At 38.3% G+C, this 20,931-nt stretch overlaps 1 protein-coding gene across 15 annotated transcripts in view; it reads right to left on the reverse strand.

Annotated features, from left to right (window-relative positions):
- Window positions 1-785: 785 nt before the first annotated feature.
- STRBP (spermatid perinuclear RNA binding protein) overlaps window positions 786-20,931 on the reverse strand; it is a 62,920-nt gene continuing 42,774 nt past the window's right edge. For 8 of the 15 annotated variants that reach the window (XM_015879038.1, XM_015879051.1, XM_015879049.1 and 5 more), the window contains 4 exons: window positions 20,379-20,519; window positions 18,611-18,737; window positions 16,914-16,958; window positions 10,645-11,667 (listed from right to left, as the gene is read on the reverse strand). In XM_015879038.1, the coding sequence (XP_015734524.1) occupies window positions 11,573-11,667; window positions 16,914-16,958; window positions 18,611-18,737; window positions 20,379-20,519 (408 nt within the window). In that variant the 3' untranslated portion in view covers window positions 10,645-11,572. The other 7 variants (XM_032448091.1, XM_015879040.1, XM_015879045.2 and 4 more) reach the window with 4 other exon arrangements.

A 20,931-nucleotide genomic window follows, 5' to 3' on the forward strand; every position in this document is an offset into this window, starting at 1 on the left:
GTTTCTGGAATAAGAGCATGTTCTGCAACTCCAGGCAACTGGATGTGTGTGTTCCAGGAAGTTGTGAGTTGCAGCCTCAAGCAAACAATAACAAGCACGTGGTTCTCCTGGGATCCTGCTGGGCCTTCAGGGGCTCTGGACAAAGAAGAGGCCTGGGTTTGCTTCAGACCTCAGAGGGCAAACTGGTACCACAGGAATTTAGTATTCTAGGAAATAGAATGAAGGGATGGGGGTGGGATAGAATGAAAGTTTGAGAGAGGTTTGCTGTTGTTTTTTTAATATATATATTATATATATATATATATATATAGCATTTGTATATATATATAGCATTTACCTTTTAAGAAAACAGACATCACATTTTGGTGAGTAACAAAATGCTAGAAAATGTCCAGCTTTTATTCTGAAGTAAAACTTCCATTTCTGGCTAGTATCTTCACAGTCTTCTCAGAGCTTTTGTGTTACTGTTTCCATCAGCTATCACATCCCCCAGCACAATTTGTGTGCTGCAGCCCTTGCATAATATCTGTGTCTCAGCATCCATATGCAGACCTTACTCCCCTATGCTTTATTTAGTTGTAGTCTTTGGGAAGGAAGGCGTTGTGCTCATTACAGTGTAAATGTGCTTTACATTTCTACTGCCCAAAACACAGCTTTGCTATTAGCCACCTCTGCTAAGATTGCAGCCTGGGAAGCCTGTCTTAACTTTTTGCTGTGCCCGTTACCTGACTGAAACAGAACAGACGTATCAGTCTTGCAAACACAAATAAAAAAAAACAGGTAAGTAAGTATACAGAGATATAAGCCTTTATTGTATGCTACTGAAAGCAAGTGGGACATGGTTTTATATACAGAGAAGTCTGTAGCGTTGGGTTACAATCAGTGGCGAATGAATTAAGATTACAGTGCAAATATAGGTGTTGTGTACATTTTATAACAGTGGCTGGCCCATGAACCATAACACAGAAGCCAAATGAAGCCAAATGTACCGGGTACAGCATCATGTGAGGAAGCAACTCAGTATCCCAAGAGCATTCCATTTACTTTACATTTGCAGGTTTTTTTGGCTAGTGAGTACATCCAGCTCACTTTATTTTCTCCTGGTTCGTAAATTACCTGTAGTTAGATCACAAGGATCTCTTATACTTCATCTGGAAGTTTATTTCTGAGTAAGTTCTTGTGATACTTACTGGGAAGGATGGAACTGTCCACCATACATACTTACTTCTGCAATTTGGTGATACTATTAAGATTTAGAGAATTCAAGGCCTTGTTTTGTTTTATTCAATGTTGTAAGTAATGTTAGTGTAAAAATAAACATTCTGTCCTCTATGGGTAAGTCCATCTGATGGCTGCAGGTCAGCCCTCTCAACTGGTGAAATATTTATAAAAATAGACCTTTTCTTTAACGTTTACTATGATGACCCACAAAGGAAAAGTGAAATTCATTCAAGTCTAGAAACAGAAATACAGTACAAGTGATTTATAGAATTGCATTCCTTCCCTGTGCAAGCTTGCTGAGCATGAAACACTGCCCCAAAGCCCTGCCTTGGTCTTTTCCTCGTCCAGGTAGTAATTGTCATTAGAAAAGTGCCATCATACTGCATTGCCAGAGTACCTGTCTTCCTAGCAGTACGCACTCTCTTAGCAGAGATCTGCCTCCAGATGAGTCTTAAAGTTCTTCAGGTGGTGCTGGTGGTAGTTTGGGCTACACGGGAGATATTTTAGCCCAAACTAACAGCAGTTGTTTGAATTTATTAGAATGGCAATGAGTTTTGGTGGAAGCTCAACTTTTTTTTAAGTTTATAAGATGAGTTGAATGTGGAAGACATCAGCCTTTCCTCAAAGTCACCTTCCCATAGATACCCTTATTGTTAAGGGGCAGGTATTTCTGGCAGTACAGGTTTCATGCTCAACTTTGCCACTAAGCCCTGGGCAGGACTTTAGAAAGTGTACAGCCCACGGGGATTTGCTTCACTGTATTTAGCACTTTTGAGAATTACCCCATAGCAGTGTTGCTCTCTTAGAAGTGCAAGTGTCCCAGAAGATGCTGAGACAGCTGGAGAACAGGTGACATTCTGCAGTAGAAGTAGTAGTTAAGCACCAGTCATTGGCCCCTGCAGAGGCTCAAGGGGAGAACAGAATTGCTCTGTAGAGAGCTCATCAACCTAAAAAGCTTAGTCAGTTTGATCAATAAATATTGATTTAGGGTTAGGATCAGAAATAAGACGCTGTACTTTGGAACTGGAAGACAGAGACAGCTTCCTTTATTTTCTGTCCAAAGGAGGCTGCCTTTAAAACATTCATCCTTAAAGGCCTTTGTGATATCTGATCTGTAACTCACTAACACCTGTACCTTTTCTCAGGGAAGAATAAGTGCATGAGTGGACAAAGCTTCAAGGCTTCTTCTGGGTTGTTTTTGTTTTAAACATCTGTTCTGTGTTCTGTTGTCCCTGAAGGCGTATTTACCCACTCTTAAATTATGCAGCATTGCCCAGAGAATGGCTCTGTGTAGTAGAACATGCTCTCAGCAGTATAGCCTCAATTTTCTTCCAGTACATTTCCATGTAATAATGTGCTGTTGGAAAACTATGCTTAACTTTATTCCATTACTTGGAGCAGGGAACTAGTGATGCTAGTTTGAAAACACAAGAAACAATCTATACAGTGAATTAGAAGTTTCAGAATTAAATTCATGTATCTAAATTTCTGAAAGCTGTACTACTCTGAATACTGTTCTTCAGCCCACAGCTATTCTGCTTGGAGCATTATCACTCTGCAATTGCTTATAAACAGCCCTTTGTGGGATTAATGAAAGAATAATACTCTACTTGTTTAGTTTGCAGGATGCTCTTGCAGAAACTAAGTTATACTAGAAGCGCAGGAATACACACATTTCCATATGCATAGATCATTAAATTATAACAGTACTGGTAGTAAAGCAAACCTGCCAAGATGTTCTGTTCCTCTTAATTAAACTTGATCTATTTGTGCCTGCTGACTTAAGATGCAGTTAGTGTCCACTGCTGAGATGACAAAGTACCCTGAGTGGCTTTGTGGTGGTTATGCTTACAGAAGCTTGTGCTTTTCTAAGAACACAGAAATGAGCACAAATAAATAAGTACATCAAGTTATTTCCATGGAATACTATTAACCAACTTATTCACAGCAGCTTTGAAATACAAAGCTAAAACTTACCTTCTGCTCTATTCCCTTACAGATTAGTGTTATAATTAAACACGCTGTTAGCTTAAGAAATGTAAGTGGATAGAATTTGAAAATAAGCTTTAATGGTAAGATGAACCTACTTTGTCATAACGCCAGTATTATAGACCTGAAATTTGTACATTAGAACACGTAGTTCTGGGAGCAGTATCTGCTTTCCCTTGTTAACATTCTGTTCTGTTCAAGACCAAATTGTCTAGAATGTTGTACAAGTTACTAGTATTCCTATACTAGTATACTATACTGCATGGAACAGTCTCCCCATCTGGACAGAGCTGCATTGGCAAATAGAATTTGTTCATTGGATTTCTCCTGTTTCTCCACCTCCTCTTTGTATTACCTGCTTATTTACAAAAGTGGAGAAAAAGTATAATCTGCTGCAGCAGCTTTTAGCTTGTGATATGGATAGCTTAAGCCTCTTACCTAATTTCTTGCAAACTATAGGAAAAAAACAATATAATCTCCCATTGCTGTTAGTTTACTAAGGCTGCTGATTTACCATAGTAGACAAATGTCCTTTTTTTACCGTAGATTGGCATTTATGGCTTTGGAAAAGGCAGTTCATCTTTTCCACCAAACCTGCTGTCTGTTATCTTCCTCAGACTGGAACGTTCTACCTTCATTTTTTCCTTCTCTCTCTCTCTCTCTCTCAGTGCATTCTACCAGAACCAGGTGTGTTCAGCCAGCAAAGTTCAAGTAGAAGCTGCACTGCACCTTGTAAACTGCAGAGTGGCTTATGGCAACTGGGAGCTTCTAGATTCAGGTAAGAGGCAGGAAGTAGGTGCAAGTCCATATACTATTTTGGACTTAAATTTTGATTTATTGCAACTCTAACTCATCTCAGCTCCCTTGTAGCAGTGGATGACTACATTCAATTAATGCCCTCTAGATTTAGTGTGATTTATCATAGTGGAGATAAGAGTCTAGAGATTTTGACAAACTTGCACTACTGGGCAGCTGAATTACGTTTTCATCATTGTTTACACAGGGTAGAAGAGATTGTACCATTACCTTATTGCCACAAACCTTTGAAGTTGGAAATTTGATATCTTCTGCCTCAATCTACGGTTAAAATTTTTATTTGCTCTTTAAATTCTTCAGCTCCTGTGTATCAGTGGATTATTAATTAAACATGCAAGTGAACTCACCCACTGAGCCTTCAGTTGTTGCTACAGTTCCTGTAGGCTAGTTCAGTAACATCATTAAAGTATCCTTAGCCACTAAACTACCCCTTGTACAGTGTATTTAACATTAGATTGTAAAGAGTTAAGGCACCAAATACATAACAAAACAACATATAAAATAAGAAATTTGCTTTTGAACTGCACATCTCCACTTACCACTTTGGATCATTCAGCTCCTCGTAAGCGTCAAGGTACGTATTTGGCCTGAATTTTTCATTTAGCCACAAGAACTGGAGACAAAACACTGAATTGAATCTTACACTGAAGTGAATTTTTCTCTCACAAAACTCATAGAACAACTTTTACTAAGGCATTCCACTGCCTATGCATTATCAGCTAGGTCAAGCAGAAAGAATATCCTCTTCTGGAAGACCCTACTCATGTTTTTGTATTACCTTATGACCTGTGTTACCACTTGTACACAACAGCTGAATCGCTACCGTTTTTGTGAGTACAGTGGGAAATGGGAAGATATTTCAGGGCAGTAAAGAGCCTGCACAAAAATAGTCATGGATTTAGATAACAGAAATTATTACAATAAAGAGGCATAACTACAGGGGTTGAGAAATAAATCACAGAATGGTTTGGGTTAGAAGGGACCATTAAGATCATGTAGTTCCAACCCCTTCTTCAGACCTCCCTCTAGAGCAAGTGGTTCACAGCCCCATCCAGCCTGGCTTTGAATGCTGCCAGGATGCCAGGCATCCACAACCTCACTGGGCAACCTGTTCCAGTGTCTCACCACCCCCACAGTAAAGAATTTCTTCTAGCTTTATAATTACCTTTACGATGAGAATTCTCTTAATGTCAAACAGTTACTAGCTTAAATGGTTAAAGTTCTAAAGAAAATACGAATGAAAGCTGCTGTCATAACCCATAAGCACAGGGACCTGGGTACTGCTCTAAAATGACTATAACAGAAATTCTGCATTACAGTAAGGATCAGTTTAACAGCAGATCAGATCTGTTAAAACAGAAGAATGAAACCAGAGTGTTGTTAGACAAGCTGCCTCATACTGTAGATAGAGGATGCATAAACCTTTGCTTCACTTTGAACAAGTCAGTAAAGTATCTCATTTTTCAGTAGTGTTTCTTTTCTTTCTTTTCTTTTTTCCCCCCAACACGAAGCTTGAGAGGGTTTGTGTCCCAAACACGGTTACTGCTTCTTCAGACAGTACAACTGTACTGAGTGGAATTTCTCAGTGAGTGCAGCAGGGAGATTTTTTTTTCTTTTTTTTTTTTTCCCCCTCTCAAATGAGAGGTACCTGCCTGCTTTACAGCTGAGAAAAGCAATTTGAACTTAACTCATTAGAACATATCTCATCATGTATCCAAAACAATCCAATCCTTGCAGAGTTCTTGTTCTGTTTCCCAGAGCCTCAGGAAGTAGAAGCCTTTTCTATAAGCTGCTCCTATGACCTGGAACTCACTTGAAGATGGGAGGCAGTTTTTTCTCCTTATTAACCAACTAAAATGCATCTGTCTACAGAGTATTTAGCTAAATGCACTAAGTAATAATGCAGAATGATTGCATCTTAGGCTATGGAGCAAAGGAGGCAGAGAGAAACTTAGAATTTTGTCTAAGACTGAAATGCTGCATTTGCTATCTGTTTGCTATTCATTTATACAGTTCAGGGATCTCCACTAGACGGTGATGATCCATAGGTTCTTAGAAATACAGGTGCAGAGGTATAAAGGAAGCAAGGACAATGTGCTTCTATAGTATTTCTGTCAGGGACTGCTTATTGGAAATACTGAGGCATATAGGCTGGTTTGCTCAGGACACTGCTGGACTGAATCAAGCATGGTATGCTAAAGCTGCTCATGTTTATGGCTGTTTTGGTGTTTTTCAATTGCCAGGGGATTGATGTCCCACAGTTGAATAGCCTCCAGGCTGGAGATCGATTCCCCAGACCACCTGGAAGGTTTCCATGCCACTCCTCTTTCTACCTAGTAATGCAAGAAACTGGTGGGTAGGGAAACTTTGCTTAGCAGTCCAATGAAAGGAAAAATAGACAAATAATTTTTGAATTGGAGAAAATAGTTACACTTTAAATCTTTTTTCCCACCAGAAGGCAAATGCTATTAAAGATCAAAGATACTAGAATAGTTGTCACAGATGTTTGCATGAGTAGAAATAGTTCCTCAGCACATTTAGTTCCTAGACTTTCTAGGAAAACCTGTTTCCCTAGAACTCTTTGTAGGCTGATTAAAAGCTTTCAGTAATCTAGAATCATATACAGAAGAGTCTGTAATTCGACAGAATCGGTTATTTACAGGGATGCTAAAAGGAAATTCAGAAGAGGCTGTGGTAGGCACAATATTTACAGGAGCAAAGGTATTTAAGTAAGTGCAGTGGAACTTACGGCAGCAGGGTTTACAGCACATTCAGCAGGAGCCATGACGATTGCTGAATCATTTTATTAACTCACGCTGGCTGCATGACAACAAATTAGACAGATTAGGAACCACCTACCCAGGCACTAAATTGTCTTTGTGAGAATTGGATTGTGTTCTGTGTCCAACAGAAACTGTTTGGGCAACAGAGGCTGCACATTACACAGACCCTTCATGGGTAGAGACTGGCCTTCCTCCATCTGTGTGGCTCAGTGCCCAGGAATAAGGTCAGCATGTTCCAACTCCTGCATGTGTGCTTAAGGAAGACAGCAAGCCCTGGCAGAGGGAGAACATGGTGGCAGGAAGCATCGTGTACCATGCTTTCATCTAGCCAAGTCCTTTCACTGTCATTCAATTCTGGTTCTGTAACATAGCAGGCTTTCAAGCACAGGATGATGATGGAATAGATCTCAAAAAGGTTTATGCAGATTTTTATATAGTGTTTGTATAATGTACAGTTAAAACACCAGCTCAAGACAGCAATGCCCTTCCCAGTCATTCGTTTTAAAGCCTTCTCTAGACAGAACACGCCTGTAGAAATCTCATGCGGTTGGCAAAGCAGGATTTAAGTTCCCTTATAAAAAGTATATAATTCCTTCATAACACAGAGTTTTATATCTGGGTAAATTGACAAGCATTCCAGATGCCACTCACCCATTAGGAAGGAAAATGGTGAGGAATGGTTAGCAGTGTACAGTATCTAGGGATTTCTATCGGTGAGGACTACTGTCCTGCATGGATAACTCAGCAGGCTGGTTATACCTTCTCCCTCGCACAGTGCCATGAAACCCAAATTGTTACAAAAGGCAAGTAAATACCTGCATGATTACAGCTTTGCACTGAAAAGCAGCTAAAGGCAAATAAATGCTGTTTTAACAATGGGACAGTCTGCATTTTCATCTCTCAGTTCTGTGAAGAGCTTTACTTCTCTCAGCGTCAACCAAGCAGACCACTCAAGCTCACATTTTTCTTCCAACGTCAATGTAAATTCTGTTCATCTCCAATCCAGACAACACACTAGACAAGCCAGTTTTTCATTGTAAAGTTCTGGTTTCTTTTTAATCCTTTAAGTGCCAGACATCATCTCCCAAAATACACACTAGCGTCTGGTTAGCTAAAACTAGAGTTAAGGTGAGAAGTGAATAGATACAGACTTTCCCAAATGTCTTATTTATATGTAGCAGTTGAAAGGTACTTTTTCAGAATTCTTTCTTTCCTCGAACCAGAAGTTCAAACTGTAATATTTTTTGCTTCACAGACATGTTACTACAAATTGACAAAGCACGTGGAACCAGTTTCCACATTTTACTACTGGCTATATCCAGAAAGACAATGCTCAGTAACCATCAAATAGCAGACCTCACGCTCACAGGAAAGGCACTTTGAGACCATGCTCCCATGAGATGTCTTTTAAAATGGAAATTAGATATTTACGCAAAAGAAAGCAGATTCTATCTCTGCCTTAGAATAATAGTGGCTGTTACAAAATTGATCGAGCAGCTGTTATCCAATTTACTCATCAAATTATAGCCTTGTATTTCAGCTAAGTAAAAAGCTACTCTTAGAATTTAGACCGTAACTATTCTCTCAAATGCCCATTTATTAGGCATGTGTGGAACTCACATGAGTGATGCTTCAGCACATTCATGTTTTGCTGAAGTTCCACCAGGAATGAGTGAGGTTCCTGGGCTGTTTTACCTGCCATTCTGAATGGCTTCAAAGAAAGCAGGTATAGGAGTACAGTATGAATTTCAACATAAGGAAATGTTGTCCATCCTACTGAGAAAGGGTGCAGCAAAGCCATGAGGACAAATTTGGAGGTATCTACTGCTTTATGAGCAAAAACATACCAAAGACATTCAGTATCTTTTCAGTGAGCAAAAGAAGATCCAAGAAAGTGAAAATTTCAAGAACAGTAAGGGCAGAATGGTTGGGGTTCCAAGAGTTAAAGCAGTAATGACAAAAAACATGGAAGTTCACAGTCAAAACAGTGCTGATGGAAAGCAATACACATAAATTAAGCTGACAAATACAGGCCACAAAAGAGAGATCAAAGAAGTCAGCAAGACATTTCATTATTCAGTTCTCGAACTGGACAGGTGACTGCTTGTCAGACTGTAATCAGTCTGAGTTAAACCTAGGAAAGGAATACTTGAGAGAAGTTAATTATAATGCACCTTAACATTCCTTGAAGCATATAAAATACTGTCTTCCAGAGGAAGCAGAGCAGCCTGCTGCTCCACTATCAGGATTGACAAGCTGAAAGAATGAAATGAATTTTAAATGAGCTTCAGACCAAGCTCTGTGTTTGCACCTTGAAGGTAACAGAAGATGAAAATCTGCACCACCAAATAGGAAGTACATTCTGATGGCTCATCAATTGCACCTGCAAATGCAATCAAATTGTTATGTGCTTTAACAGGCAAGTCATTGGTAAAGTTCCTTAAGTTCGTTTCCCCCAGTGCAAACACATAGGCCACTTGCAAGGTCAGGCTTCCACTGACATTAGCTAAACTAACAAAATTTGACAGCTACTTTTGTACATCAGCCTATGAATTCTCTCCAGACATATCCTCAATTATGGAGAACCTACACATGCAGTTTATTTACTGAGTTTGATGTTTTCAATATTGAAATGAAATACGGTTTGTTTTTGGCATTATATTTTGATGCAAAACAACAAGCTTTGGGTCTGACTTACTATTACATATTTCATACCAAGTGATTTTCTAGTCTTGAATCAGTATGAACTGTGATCAGTCAGGGCTATTTAATGCTTTCATCTCTGAATTGAGACCCTAAAATGTTAATACATCACCCTACTCCCCCCCCCTTTTTTTTTAATTTTTATTTTTAATATAAAAAGAGTTGTTTCCAGCAACTTCAAGTGCTGCAAGTGCTGCAGTTAAGCAGCACTGTACTATGCAACTTTGCATAATGTAAGGTTATATAAATGCAAATTAAAAAAGTAACTATTTTAAAACTACACATATCATGTGCACCATATAAGTCTGAAACCATTTTCCTCCATGTAAAACAGTAGTTAAAACATCTACTACAGAACTGAAAATATTTATGGATGTCTCTTATTTTCATTTCTAGCTTTAGAAAACTACAGCTGAACAATTTATCCATGCAGGCTTAAACCCCTGCCTGCCTGCCTGCCTTCCTGTGCCCACAAGAGGAAAGCAAACCAGCTGCTTTGTGAATTAACTTGGCCTGGTGTAATCTGATCTCTGCAGATTTAAGATGTAATATCAGTGAAGTTTTTCATTCTCCAGTTGGAGTTCAGCTTTAGTAGTTCAGGGAAATAATTTCTCCCTTACTAGTTAGATAGCGTTACATATTCCACTTGGCATTTTTATTTCACATCCCTGTCACCATGGCGTGGCTTTCAGTGCAGGCCATGGCTTTAGTACCTATCCAAATGTTTTCAACAAACATGCAAGGAATGCAATGCCTCATACACAGCAGTATCAGTAGAGCTTTTTAGGCTATGCAAAAGGACATTTAAAGTAGAACAGTCTGTTGATAAAACCAAACTATTTCTTAAAAGTTTTAACTAATATTTTCTCATTAAACTCAAACCAGAATATTTGAACTGGCCTTGACAACATAAAAAGCTGGATTTTAGACCTAAGTATCACTTGTTTAAACACAGAAGTAAATAATAAAAAATGCACCATATACTTTCACAGGTATGTGAGATTTTTAGGAAAAAAAACAACAGTAAAAATACTCTTCAAGCTGAAAATAAAATCTCTTACCTCTTATATCACGATCTCAGCTTACAGTCATTAAATTTCTGCTTATTTTATACAAGTGCATATGGCTATGAAGGTCCGGAGAGAATGAGAATAAAGTGGTATTAACCTGCTGAAAACTGCTCAGAAGTCGTAACTGAAATATATAGATGTTCCAATACCATTTAAATAAGCAAAGACTTTTACCTTTCAATTATTGCTGATTACTGATTCACAATCTTAGACTACCAACAAACAAATACTTAAGAAAAAAAACCCTCAACTAGTAAATAATAGCAGCAAAGATCCTGATCCGGAGATTGACCAGATAGTACATTTTCCTATCATTTGGTGATAATTTTCAGAGACACAAAAGCATGTATTTCAAAGTCAAGTTTAGGCCTACCCTTTTTGTGCCTCACATTAATGATGTAGTAAAGAAAGAGAGAGAGAGAGAGAGAGAAAGAATAACATTTAGTCATATTTTGGAGAAAAATATACTATATTTTCCTGGCTTTTTGCTACATTTCATGTCTGCTGACATGTACAATGGTACAAAGCGCTACTGCTTCAGAAGTGACCATTGTAAGTCTTTGTAGCAATTTGTATAGGAAACATGCAAATAACCATAGTATTAAAATTCTAAAATACTCAAGTAATGCAGGATTCACTGCTTAAATCACGTGCCCTGCTATGTCTTGTTTTGTATTTCCCTCCCCTTTAAGCCCACCCCTGCTAGACCAGTCTTTCCCTTCTAATGTAAAGAAAATAACCAGAAGTATATACACATCTATTGCTATGTACCCAAAGAAAGGACTGTGGCTTGGAGTATTGCTTTTCATTAAATGGACCAAAGTTCAAGAAGTGAGAAAAGCACTTTGGAGGGGGAAGAAAAAAAAAAAAAGAGAGAGGAAAAAGTTCAGATTCCATGTCTGAAGTTGAGAAACCTCAAAACGAGCCACTTTTGTTCTTGCTTTTAAGACATGTACAAAATGCCATTTCGAGCCACACAACCTGATGGTTCTAGAAGTCAGAGAAGAAATCTTGAGGGCCCAAGTGAATAATAAAAGGTGCGATGCTGAGAGGCTGGCAATAGGGACTGTCAATGAAAAAACCACCTACAGTGGGAAAAGAGCAGAGAAGCAAAACTTCATGTTAATTTCAGAGAGTGGCTGAAGCTAAAGCTCCATTTAAATTTCTCTGCTCTTTCAGCTGCAAGTGGAATTTTCATTGTAAAATGGGCACTTTGAATTCTGTGAAGGTACTGAAACATCTAACGCTTTCCACGGTTACCACTTTCTAAACAAAGAACTGACAGCTCATTCATATTTTCAGTAAAGCAGAGAAATGTAAAATATGCAGCAAGGGGGGCAAGTTTACAATGTGGTTAGTAACTCCCAACAAATGACAAAAAAAAAATAGACTTTTATCAGTTGTCTGAAATGACTGCCATCATGTTGGAAAAGAGCATAGCGCCCTCCTTGTGTTCGAAATAAGGAACAAGTTATTTGGTATCCAAATGTTTATTGTATAGAATTGGTTCAGACAATATTTTGTTAGAAAGTTTTACAAATCTGGGGATTAATGAAAAAGAAAACAGTTGCCAATTGGGAACTCCAAAACAGGGGCCAGGGGGAAAGAGGGGCAGGAGGGAAAGGGGAAAAACGTGTGCAGAGGAAATACTCCTTTAATGAATATTAGTTTAACAAAAATGGGCTCTTATCAGCCATGCTTTTTCTGCTCCGTGATGGCTTCCTTTCATCCATAGGCCAGCAAACTGTGTTGGTGATTTATGACCACCACTCAATTTGGTTACATCCTCCAGACCCTGCTCTTTATTTCAACACTAATGCATGTATGACAGCAGCAGGCTCATTGCTGCTTGTCAGTAGATCTTCATTTTTATTAAAGTACCACCAGCACCAAATAAAAGTGAGAGCTATGGCAGAAGAAAAAACATTTAAGATAGAAATATTTCTAAGCATAAATACTTAACAGCTGCAGTTAATTCCAAGAAGAGCAGCTTGTTATGTAAGCCACCCCTTATTAAGCTGTTCTGTAATTTCTTTCCCTACAGTGGAGGGGGTGGGGAAAGGAGGAACTTCACATTGCTTTAAGCAATTCTTAGATCCTCTTCATAAAGTTCGCCCCTGCTTCAACAGCAGAGTCTGTTGGGGAACAGTGTATACAGACAATCATGAAAAGAGCATGAACTAAAGCAAACTTCTGGTGAGCAACTGGTGAGGTCTGAGTAGAAGTACTTTAAAGAAGTACAACCAGCAGTGCTGCTTATTTTGTGGGGGTGATACCTTAATAAAGACTACTAGAAGCCTACAGCAGGTTTTCTGCATGATTCTAAAATACACGGAGACAGCGTGGAGCTGGGACCTGTCTGGGAGTCCAGGACAGGTGCGCACACTCCTTTACCTTAGAAAGGATTCATTTGGTTTGTGCACTAACTCTTGAGAAAAGTACTGGCCTATGGCTGAAGTGTGTCACTTTCCACAGCAGCACTCAACAAGAACTGGGACAATTAAATAGCAAGTTTTCATGGGGACCTTGTTGCTGCTTTAGATTCTTATAAATGTAAGGGGTAAAAGGAGAACCTTTTGTTTTAATAGGAGATTAACAAATAAAACCCTTACTGAAAAAATAGTGAATGGAAAATCAAAGGTGGGCAGACAGTCTTAAGAGTGAAGAAGGCCACAAGAACAATTGCTTTTTTTTTTTTTTTTCTTTTTTTTTTCTTTTTTAATTTTTTTGTAAAAAACGAAAGGAAAACAAGCAGTTTTTGAGTTCTAAAGAATCAGATTATAATGTTATTGTCCTTTCTCTGGGCAATACGGACTTAATTGTGTATCACTGTAATTACATAATGAGTCCTTTTGTGGGAAATTCCATAGTTATGTTTTTCACAGAATGTAACCTAACACAAAGAGACAGTCTAAGATTAATTCCCTTTGTTTGCTTTGCAGTATTCTGTATGCAAGTGAAGAGTCTTGGATAATTAAGACTAAAGTCACTGAGAGTTTCAGTACGCCAACTTTAAAGATTCTAAGGAAACTCAGGTACTGATGCTTAGCTCTATAAAATAAGACAATATCTAACCCAGATCTTACTAAGTTTATTACAGACCATAATATTTACAAAGTTGTATTTTAACTGTGAAGATTCTGTTGTGTAGTTGTTTTTTTTTTAAATTTAATTTTTTAAAGAACTATGCCCTATTTTAAGTAACCCTACAACAAGTACAGGTCATTAACTGAATCTGTGCGACTGCATTAGGAAACAGGCAGTACTCTTGTGTTACAACAAAACAGTTTATTTGTGATCAGTGTTTTATATTCTATACATCCTTCACAAATTTAATTTTACATAATCGGATACTTCATTTAAAACGTAAGGTTTAAGCTTCTAGTTCTTCCCTATAACAGAAGGCTGGTATAAGTTATTTGAAAATGAGGTAACATTTCACAGAACATTTTTTTTCAAGTTTTAGAGAACTAAATTTGCATTTTGTTAAAATCAAAAAGTAGGAAAAAGATGTTTCTTTACAAATGACTTTGCTCAAGTATGTGTTCAAAGAAAACAGGATAAAAAGGCTTTTTTCTTCTAACATTCTGTACTGTACTGTGTTGTTCAATCAATAGGAATTAGCTTCTGCCATTTGCTAAAAGAATGAGTAGTGGGGAACAGGATAAGTTGGGAATTTCATAACTGGTAACAGAACCATTCTCTTGGGTAAACCTACAGAGAGAAAAAAGGGAGAGGACTCCAAATAAGTTCAGTGATCCAAGAAAGTCAGATAAGAGCTTATAATCACGTTTCCATTAACCTTTTCCAGATCAATTGATGTCATTTTAGGGTGCAGAGTCTCAAACAGTAACATTTCAACACTTTGTGCTATTTCAAACAGATGGTTAGCTTTGAGTTTGCTTTTATTTTTGTCAGTCTATTTGGTAAAATTAAGCAGTATTCTCAAAAGAGAATGTATTTTGTTGAAAAAAGACTGAATATTAACTATCATTTTGAAATAGCTTCATCTTTACTACCTATCATTCTGTTTTCTAACTTCATAGTCCAGTTACAACTGCAGGTATTCTAGACAGGAACTGGTACGCATAAAAGAAAATTCACAGGGACTGTTCAGCAGTTCTGATAAGCATCCATGTATATCAGTCAGAAATCAAGCACCTACAGTAAATTCTGTATCTCCTTTATTTTGCTTTTGCTATCCTGTATTGAAGTTGCAAGTCTGGATAGATTAATATATGCCTGATTCCATGATTATGGTAGAGTTCTTGTGGCCTCGCAAGCTTCTGCACAATTAAATGCTTTTTAAAAATATTCTTTCCTATTTATATACTAGTTTTTAACCTATGTATCCATTTAGAAATCACAAAGCAGCAACAGCAGGTATTCCAGAGCATCAAATGATCAAAGTGAAGTTTCCCAACATGCAACAGCTTACAAAGGCAGAGAGACATGTTTACCTTACAGCCAAAAAGCATTATCCCAGTACTTCGCATCACAATCATAAGACATTAAAAACAGAAGCTCTTTATGTGAAAAATGGGGGCATCCAATTCCACAGTGCTTTGAAGTCAGTGGTATGTCACATATACACAAATAAGTTATTAAAATCCAGCTCCCAAAATAAGCATCATGAGAAAAACATGAAACAGAAGGAACGAAGAAAGAAATATAAAAAGCTGCAAGTAAAACTCATACTGCAGGAACACTGGTAACACTTGCTCTGTCTTCAGCTGGAAAAGGATTCGTGTTATGTCACTATATGCTTTGGCTTGTAAAAATACATATGAGCAGGTATCAACTGGTTATAGGTTACAGCCAGTCACTACAGGTTTGAAAGAAATAAAGGGATTTTAAAAAAAAAAGCATGCCATGAAAGAAGCTAAAAACTTAATTTCCTTTTATTTTCCCTTGAAAAAAAACATGAAAAAAACAGAGTGTACAGAATACACTAAATAGGAAAGCACAGCTGTAAGCTGCCATTTTTCAAAGCACGTGGCTAGTCAGTGGGACAGGATTTGCAGAGCTAGAGAGGTTTACTTGAATTTACAAGGGAGAATTCCACACTTTGAAGTGCAGTACATTGTCCACTGTACTGCCCATTTCCACTGTAGAAGTGTAGAATAGGACCAGCTAGTCTTAGTCAAGCAAAGTGAACGTTTTTGATAAAGCCGCACCATTCTTCCAAAGCTTATAGCTCATACCTCAAAAAGAAGGTGATGAAATAAATATCTGAAACTGTTTCTAACTTCTGTAATGCTATCTGGGGAGTTGATATATTCCAAGCTATGCAGATTGGCAAAGAACAAATATTATAAATACAAAAAAAAAGCTAAGAAATAGGAATGCAAGCTTGGTTTCACATGTGAAAAAGAACTGCAGACCTTGAAATGTACCCAGTTTGTCATTTGAGTAGCAGGATTTCCCTCCTGTCCTGTGAAGACATTGGTTCTAGTGGATGCAGGGTTTGTTTTTTGGTTTTTTTTGTGTGCCAGGACATATCACTGACTCCAAACTGCTTTGCTCCCATTGCCACATAAACCTCATTCAAAGTAACCAAAAGGGCCAGTTAGAGGTAAAAATGCTACGTTAGTCTAGCATTAAAAAAAAGCAGGTAGGGTGAAGTTGAAGTAAGAAAAACCTTTCCCATCATTGCTAAATTTTAGTTTACTTTACTATCTTCATGAAACCAATCCTTTACCAGCCTGATTTTATTGTGTTTCTTAGTAAAAAAAATTGTGGCAAATGACCATATACTATCATCCTTGCAGCCTCATCACAGTATAAGTGACACAAAATCATTCTGCTTGTCCCAGGTAGCAGTGGTTTTATCCTGCAGCAAGGGGGTGTGCATGCTGGGGATTGGCTTGTGTATGCACATCGACTTAGACTGTACTGGATGTTTCACAGAGTTGACTCTATTAAGGGAGCTTAGTCCACAAGCCAGTTAAACTTGTGGACAAATATTTTGCTATTGTCACTCAGATAAATATTGCTCAGAGATGCTGACATAGGCCCTTCGGTAGTCTTTGAATGGAGCACAAATTGGCTGTAAAAAGTAAGAAAACTACTTCGTTTCAGTATGAAAGGGAACAGGCAATTAGAACAAGCAGTCCTTCCACAAGATCAGGCAAAGCATAGGCAAAAAGCTACTCCAACCAAAGAAGAACCACAAGGTTATGGCACAGAAGTGTTCTTGTAGTCATGGTTTAAGAGCTTTAATCTCTTAAATTTCTAGTGTAAATCCTAAGCCAGCTTGGACTGCCACATTTGGACTGGCACAGGAATTTCTGTATATTTTCTAATTTGTTAATTACTCGGCTATACGTACCGTAAGCTGGCGCAGCTGTACTATACCCATACGGCGCTCCATAGCCTGCAATACAAACAGATGAAAGACGGATTTCATTTCCCCTGGTAACAGAAGGCAGTTGGTATTTGCACACCAGAACACATGTACCCTTTCTGGTACATAGGTTTTCTTCAACTTCCACAAAAAGGAAGGTAATGCTAGATGCCTGTGGCAGATGCCATGTCATTATCTGTGAAGTGCCTATGTGAATTCAGCATTTTCTGACACTTTGACAGCCAAAAGAAAGTTTCACAAAGAACATCTGAACATGTAGATGGAAACCGAGAACAGGAACCTTTTTCCAAAGAGGTGGGCGTTAACTGTGGAGTAGGGGACAGAAACAGTGCATAACACCAATCCTGGTAACAACATCTCAATAATTAAGACTTTACATGTTGCGTCCCTCACCTGCTTTATCTGGTGATATCACGTGTCCATCACAAAAAACAACAGATTTCTGAGAAGAGGATGAAGAGAAATACTCTGTTGGCCAAGACCAATAAAAGCTTAACAACTGCAATGACTGGGAAATTAAACCCATTCCTGGAATAATTCCATGCTGGCAAAGGATGTGCCCCTGACAAATTCAAGTGTCTCATAAATGACTCCTCAGGCAGAAAGACAGTTCCAAAACCAATGTTAACAGCCATTAAAAATGAATTACTGTTTTTTAATATTTATGATTACATCAGCACACAGGAACAATGAAGACATCGTGCTGTTTTACTGTGCCAGAAAGGAGGTCTACCAAACAACAGTGCTTTGCTATTAGTATGTGTGAATGGCTGAAAGGTATAATTAGAACTCATACCGTAATCTGAATAGGAGAAAGCAAATATTAAAGTTTTTGTGCAGTTCTGTAACACCTTATATTGCGTGTCTTTCATACCTGCTTGCAACCTACTGGTTAAACAAACAAACCAATCATCACTATTTTGGATGAATCATTAGTAGCTGAGCACTGAACCTTTCTAGCTTAAACAATTTTGCTTCTGATGGTTGCAAATCTGCCCTGAAGAATCAACAGTAAGGTAACCTGATTAATAGTTCACTTTCTCTATACAGTAAGTATGACATGCAGATGTGAACTTGAAGCCTCTAGATTCGAGAAGATCCACTGCTCATTGATAATCAGAACAGTACAACCAGGATGATAAATTAGCATCAGCCAGAGTAGAAATGGAAATTCTTTTAATTATTTTTTAATCACTACAGAAGGTAACGTTAGATGCTGTGCTTGCATGCCCAGTTCATATGGATAACTTCTGGGATCACAGCAACTCCTAATTCTGCCAGATTTATCCCTGCAAGAGGTTCTTAAGAGGGGCACACATAATGCTAAATGATTCAAGAGGTTCCTTAGGAAAAAGGTTTTGGGAATTGTGCCATGGCAGAAAACTATGGAAAAATAAAAATAAAAAAAAAATAGCATGATAAAGCTCAGCAAGCTATTGTGGGGACAGCTGCTTTCTCTTACTCTGTGTGCATGGAGTTCCAAGTTGCAGACTTGTGAAGGACAGGTACTGCCAGTTTTTGAACTCTGATTTATTTAAAGCCCTAAGAATTCTCTCTTCTGCTTTATCTCAGATGACTGAAGACGAATAGATAACTAGCACACAGAATAGGACACACCAGTGGTCAGAACTGAAGTGTTAGCTATTTGTGCCATGCCTTACCTGGTGTTATGTATCCAGTAGCAGCAGCTGCTCCAACAAATGCACCTCTTGTTAAAGCACCTCGTCCTCTACCTCGCACAGCCTGGACTGCTGCAGAAACAGCTGTATTGACAACTCCTTTAGTCTGCTTGGAGTAATAATAATAGCAATTCAGAATGTTAAAATGTTGCTGGAAATAGGCGGCCTTCAACATTAAATCACTATCTGTCCTGAACCTCTTTAAGCACACTTGTTGCACTGTTCTTGCTTAAGGCCGAGTACAGAATGGAAAAGTAATGTCTGACAGAAACCTAGTCCCCTCAGTGAACAAGTTCTAGAGTTCAGGATCGTATTCGCCTTACTCAAACCTTGCAGTCAGCATGATTGGGCTATGTTTCCTTTACTGGAGTTTTGGTTGTGTGGTCATGACCTACCTCAGTGGTTTCTGCACCTTTCTTTCGTATGCCTCTCTGCTGCCTTTTCCCACAAACTGTCTCTCACTAATTTACAAAAAGGCCTTTGCTTTTCTCCTACCACCCTGAACTCATGTATCTTCAGCAGGGCCAGGACTTCATTGCAAAGACAAATAACCACCTCATAGAAACACTAGTCTGCTTTAGATCAGCATTTTCTTTTCTGCTGTCAAAATATCTCTGAATACTGCAAGGAGCTGTAGAAGCTGTTACTGCTTCCTGCATCAGAGCAGAGCTTTGTGTTACCAGACGTCCCCCTATCCTGTTAATTCAAAGACAAGTTATTGCCATCATTGCTTTCTGCAAAAAAGTGAACAAGTGAACACAAAAGTAAAAAAAACACAGTAAAAGTCAATTTAGAAAATGCCCAAATCATAAGTCTTCGTATCTTGGCTGCCAGTGGAACACTATCCTATGAGGTAGTGTTTTTCTGATCTCGTAGACTTTCAGCACAGTAATGGAAATAGAAATACTCCTAACCAGAAGTCTTAGTAAAATGAGGAGGATTGTTATTATTAACAGAACAAAGACAGAAAAGAGTTGGCTTGTCATTTAAGTCTATTTTATGATACATTCTGCTCCTGAAATGACAAGAAAATCCTAATGTTAATGTATTTGTACAAAGGAGACCCAGATGGTAATCCTCAGGGTTTGTTTTTCTTGTGCTGTTTTTTTTTCCTCTGTCAGCAGTTCTCTGTAGGAAAGACACTGTTGATAGTTTCTGCTCTGTTCGTCCTTAAACCTGAGTCATCTCTGGGGCCGTTAAACCTAATGGACAAGACCAAGTTCATTTTTTGTTTGTTTTTTTTTTAAATTTTAGAGGTGCTCCTTACTAAATGAAATCTCTTATTTGCCAAGTCTGGTACAGAAATCTCAGCCTACTCCAGAACCTAGAAATAATGCTTTTGCCAAACTATAAATGACTCATTCTGTAAGTCTATGTATATAAGTCATGGAGGAGCACAGTATAGCTCTGACAAAGAATAGACTCTACATCATCACTCAGCCACTGAACTTCCTGTATTTCCTCCAGCTCATCACCATCAATTTGTGCTGCCTCTTCTACTGTATTTCCTGCAGCTTAAACTCCATAATAATACGAAAACATTTCATAGTGGCAGTAGTACAGTGTGGTCCGAAATATCATACTGTGTTGTTATGCTACTGTAGTTGTTGTCAAAGAATAAAAATCAGAAGCCTTACTGCAAGCCCATAAGACAGAACACTGAAATTACTTCCTGTAGAGAATCCTCTATCATTAAGGACACAGAGCTGTGGTAATAGAACATACTGGGAAAGCTAACAACAGTTCTTACCTGAGGAAGAATTTTCTTTTTCTTGTTGTTTGCTGCATTAGGTCCAGAAAACAGTTTCTCAAGTGCTGCTAATGCAGCACTTGCTTTTGCTACTTTCTTATTGGGGCCTGCACCTCTGAATTTCTGGCCATCCACTTCCACCTGAAAAATGAGATCAGAGTTCCTATTATATACTCTCGGGAATAGCATGCTGTACTTGCTGGTCAGTGACGATACTGCTTCAGTAGTTAAAAAACAAGAACTCCTTTGCTTCTGAAACATAATGAAGAATACTGAAGTGATCACATGAACCACTCTTATCACTGAATGAGGAACTCTGAAACTACAGCTGAAATTAAAAGAGGACCAATATAGCTGTTTGATAATGAATTTAACCAGTATGCTTTTAGTTCAACAAATAAGTGACGCTGCTTGGAAATGGGACTTCAGAGTCAAATTTTGAGGCCCCCTCATCTTTAACAATGCCTGATATCCCAACGTCTTTGCTTACACTATACCTGCTATTTATCTGAAGTGCTACCTCATACCTCTTCTAAAGCTCAATGCTACTTCA

Source organism: Coturnix japonica, chromosome 17, assembly GCF_001577835.2.
Source record: "Coturnix japonica isolate 7356 chromosome 17, Coturnix japonica 2.1, whole genome shotgun sequence".
NCBI classification, from domain to species: domain Eukaryota; kingdom Metazoa; phylum Chordata; class Aves; order Galliformes; family Phasianidae; genus Coturnix; species Coturnix japonica.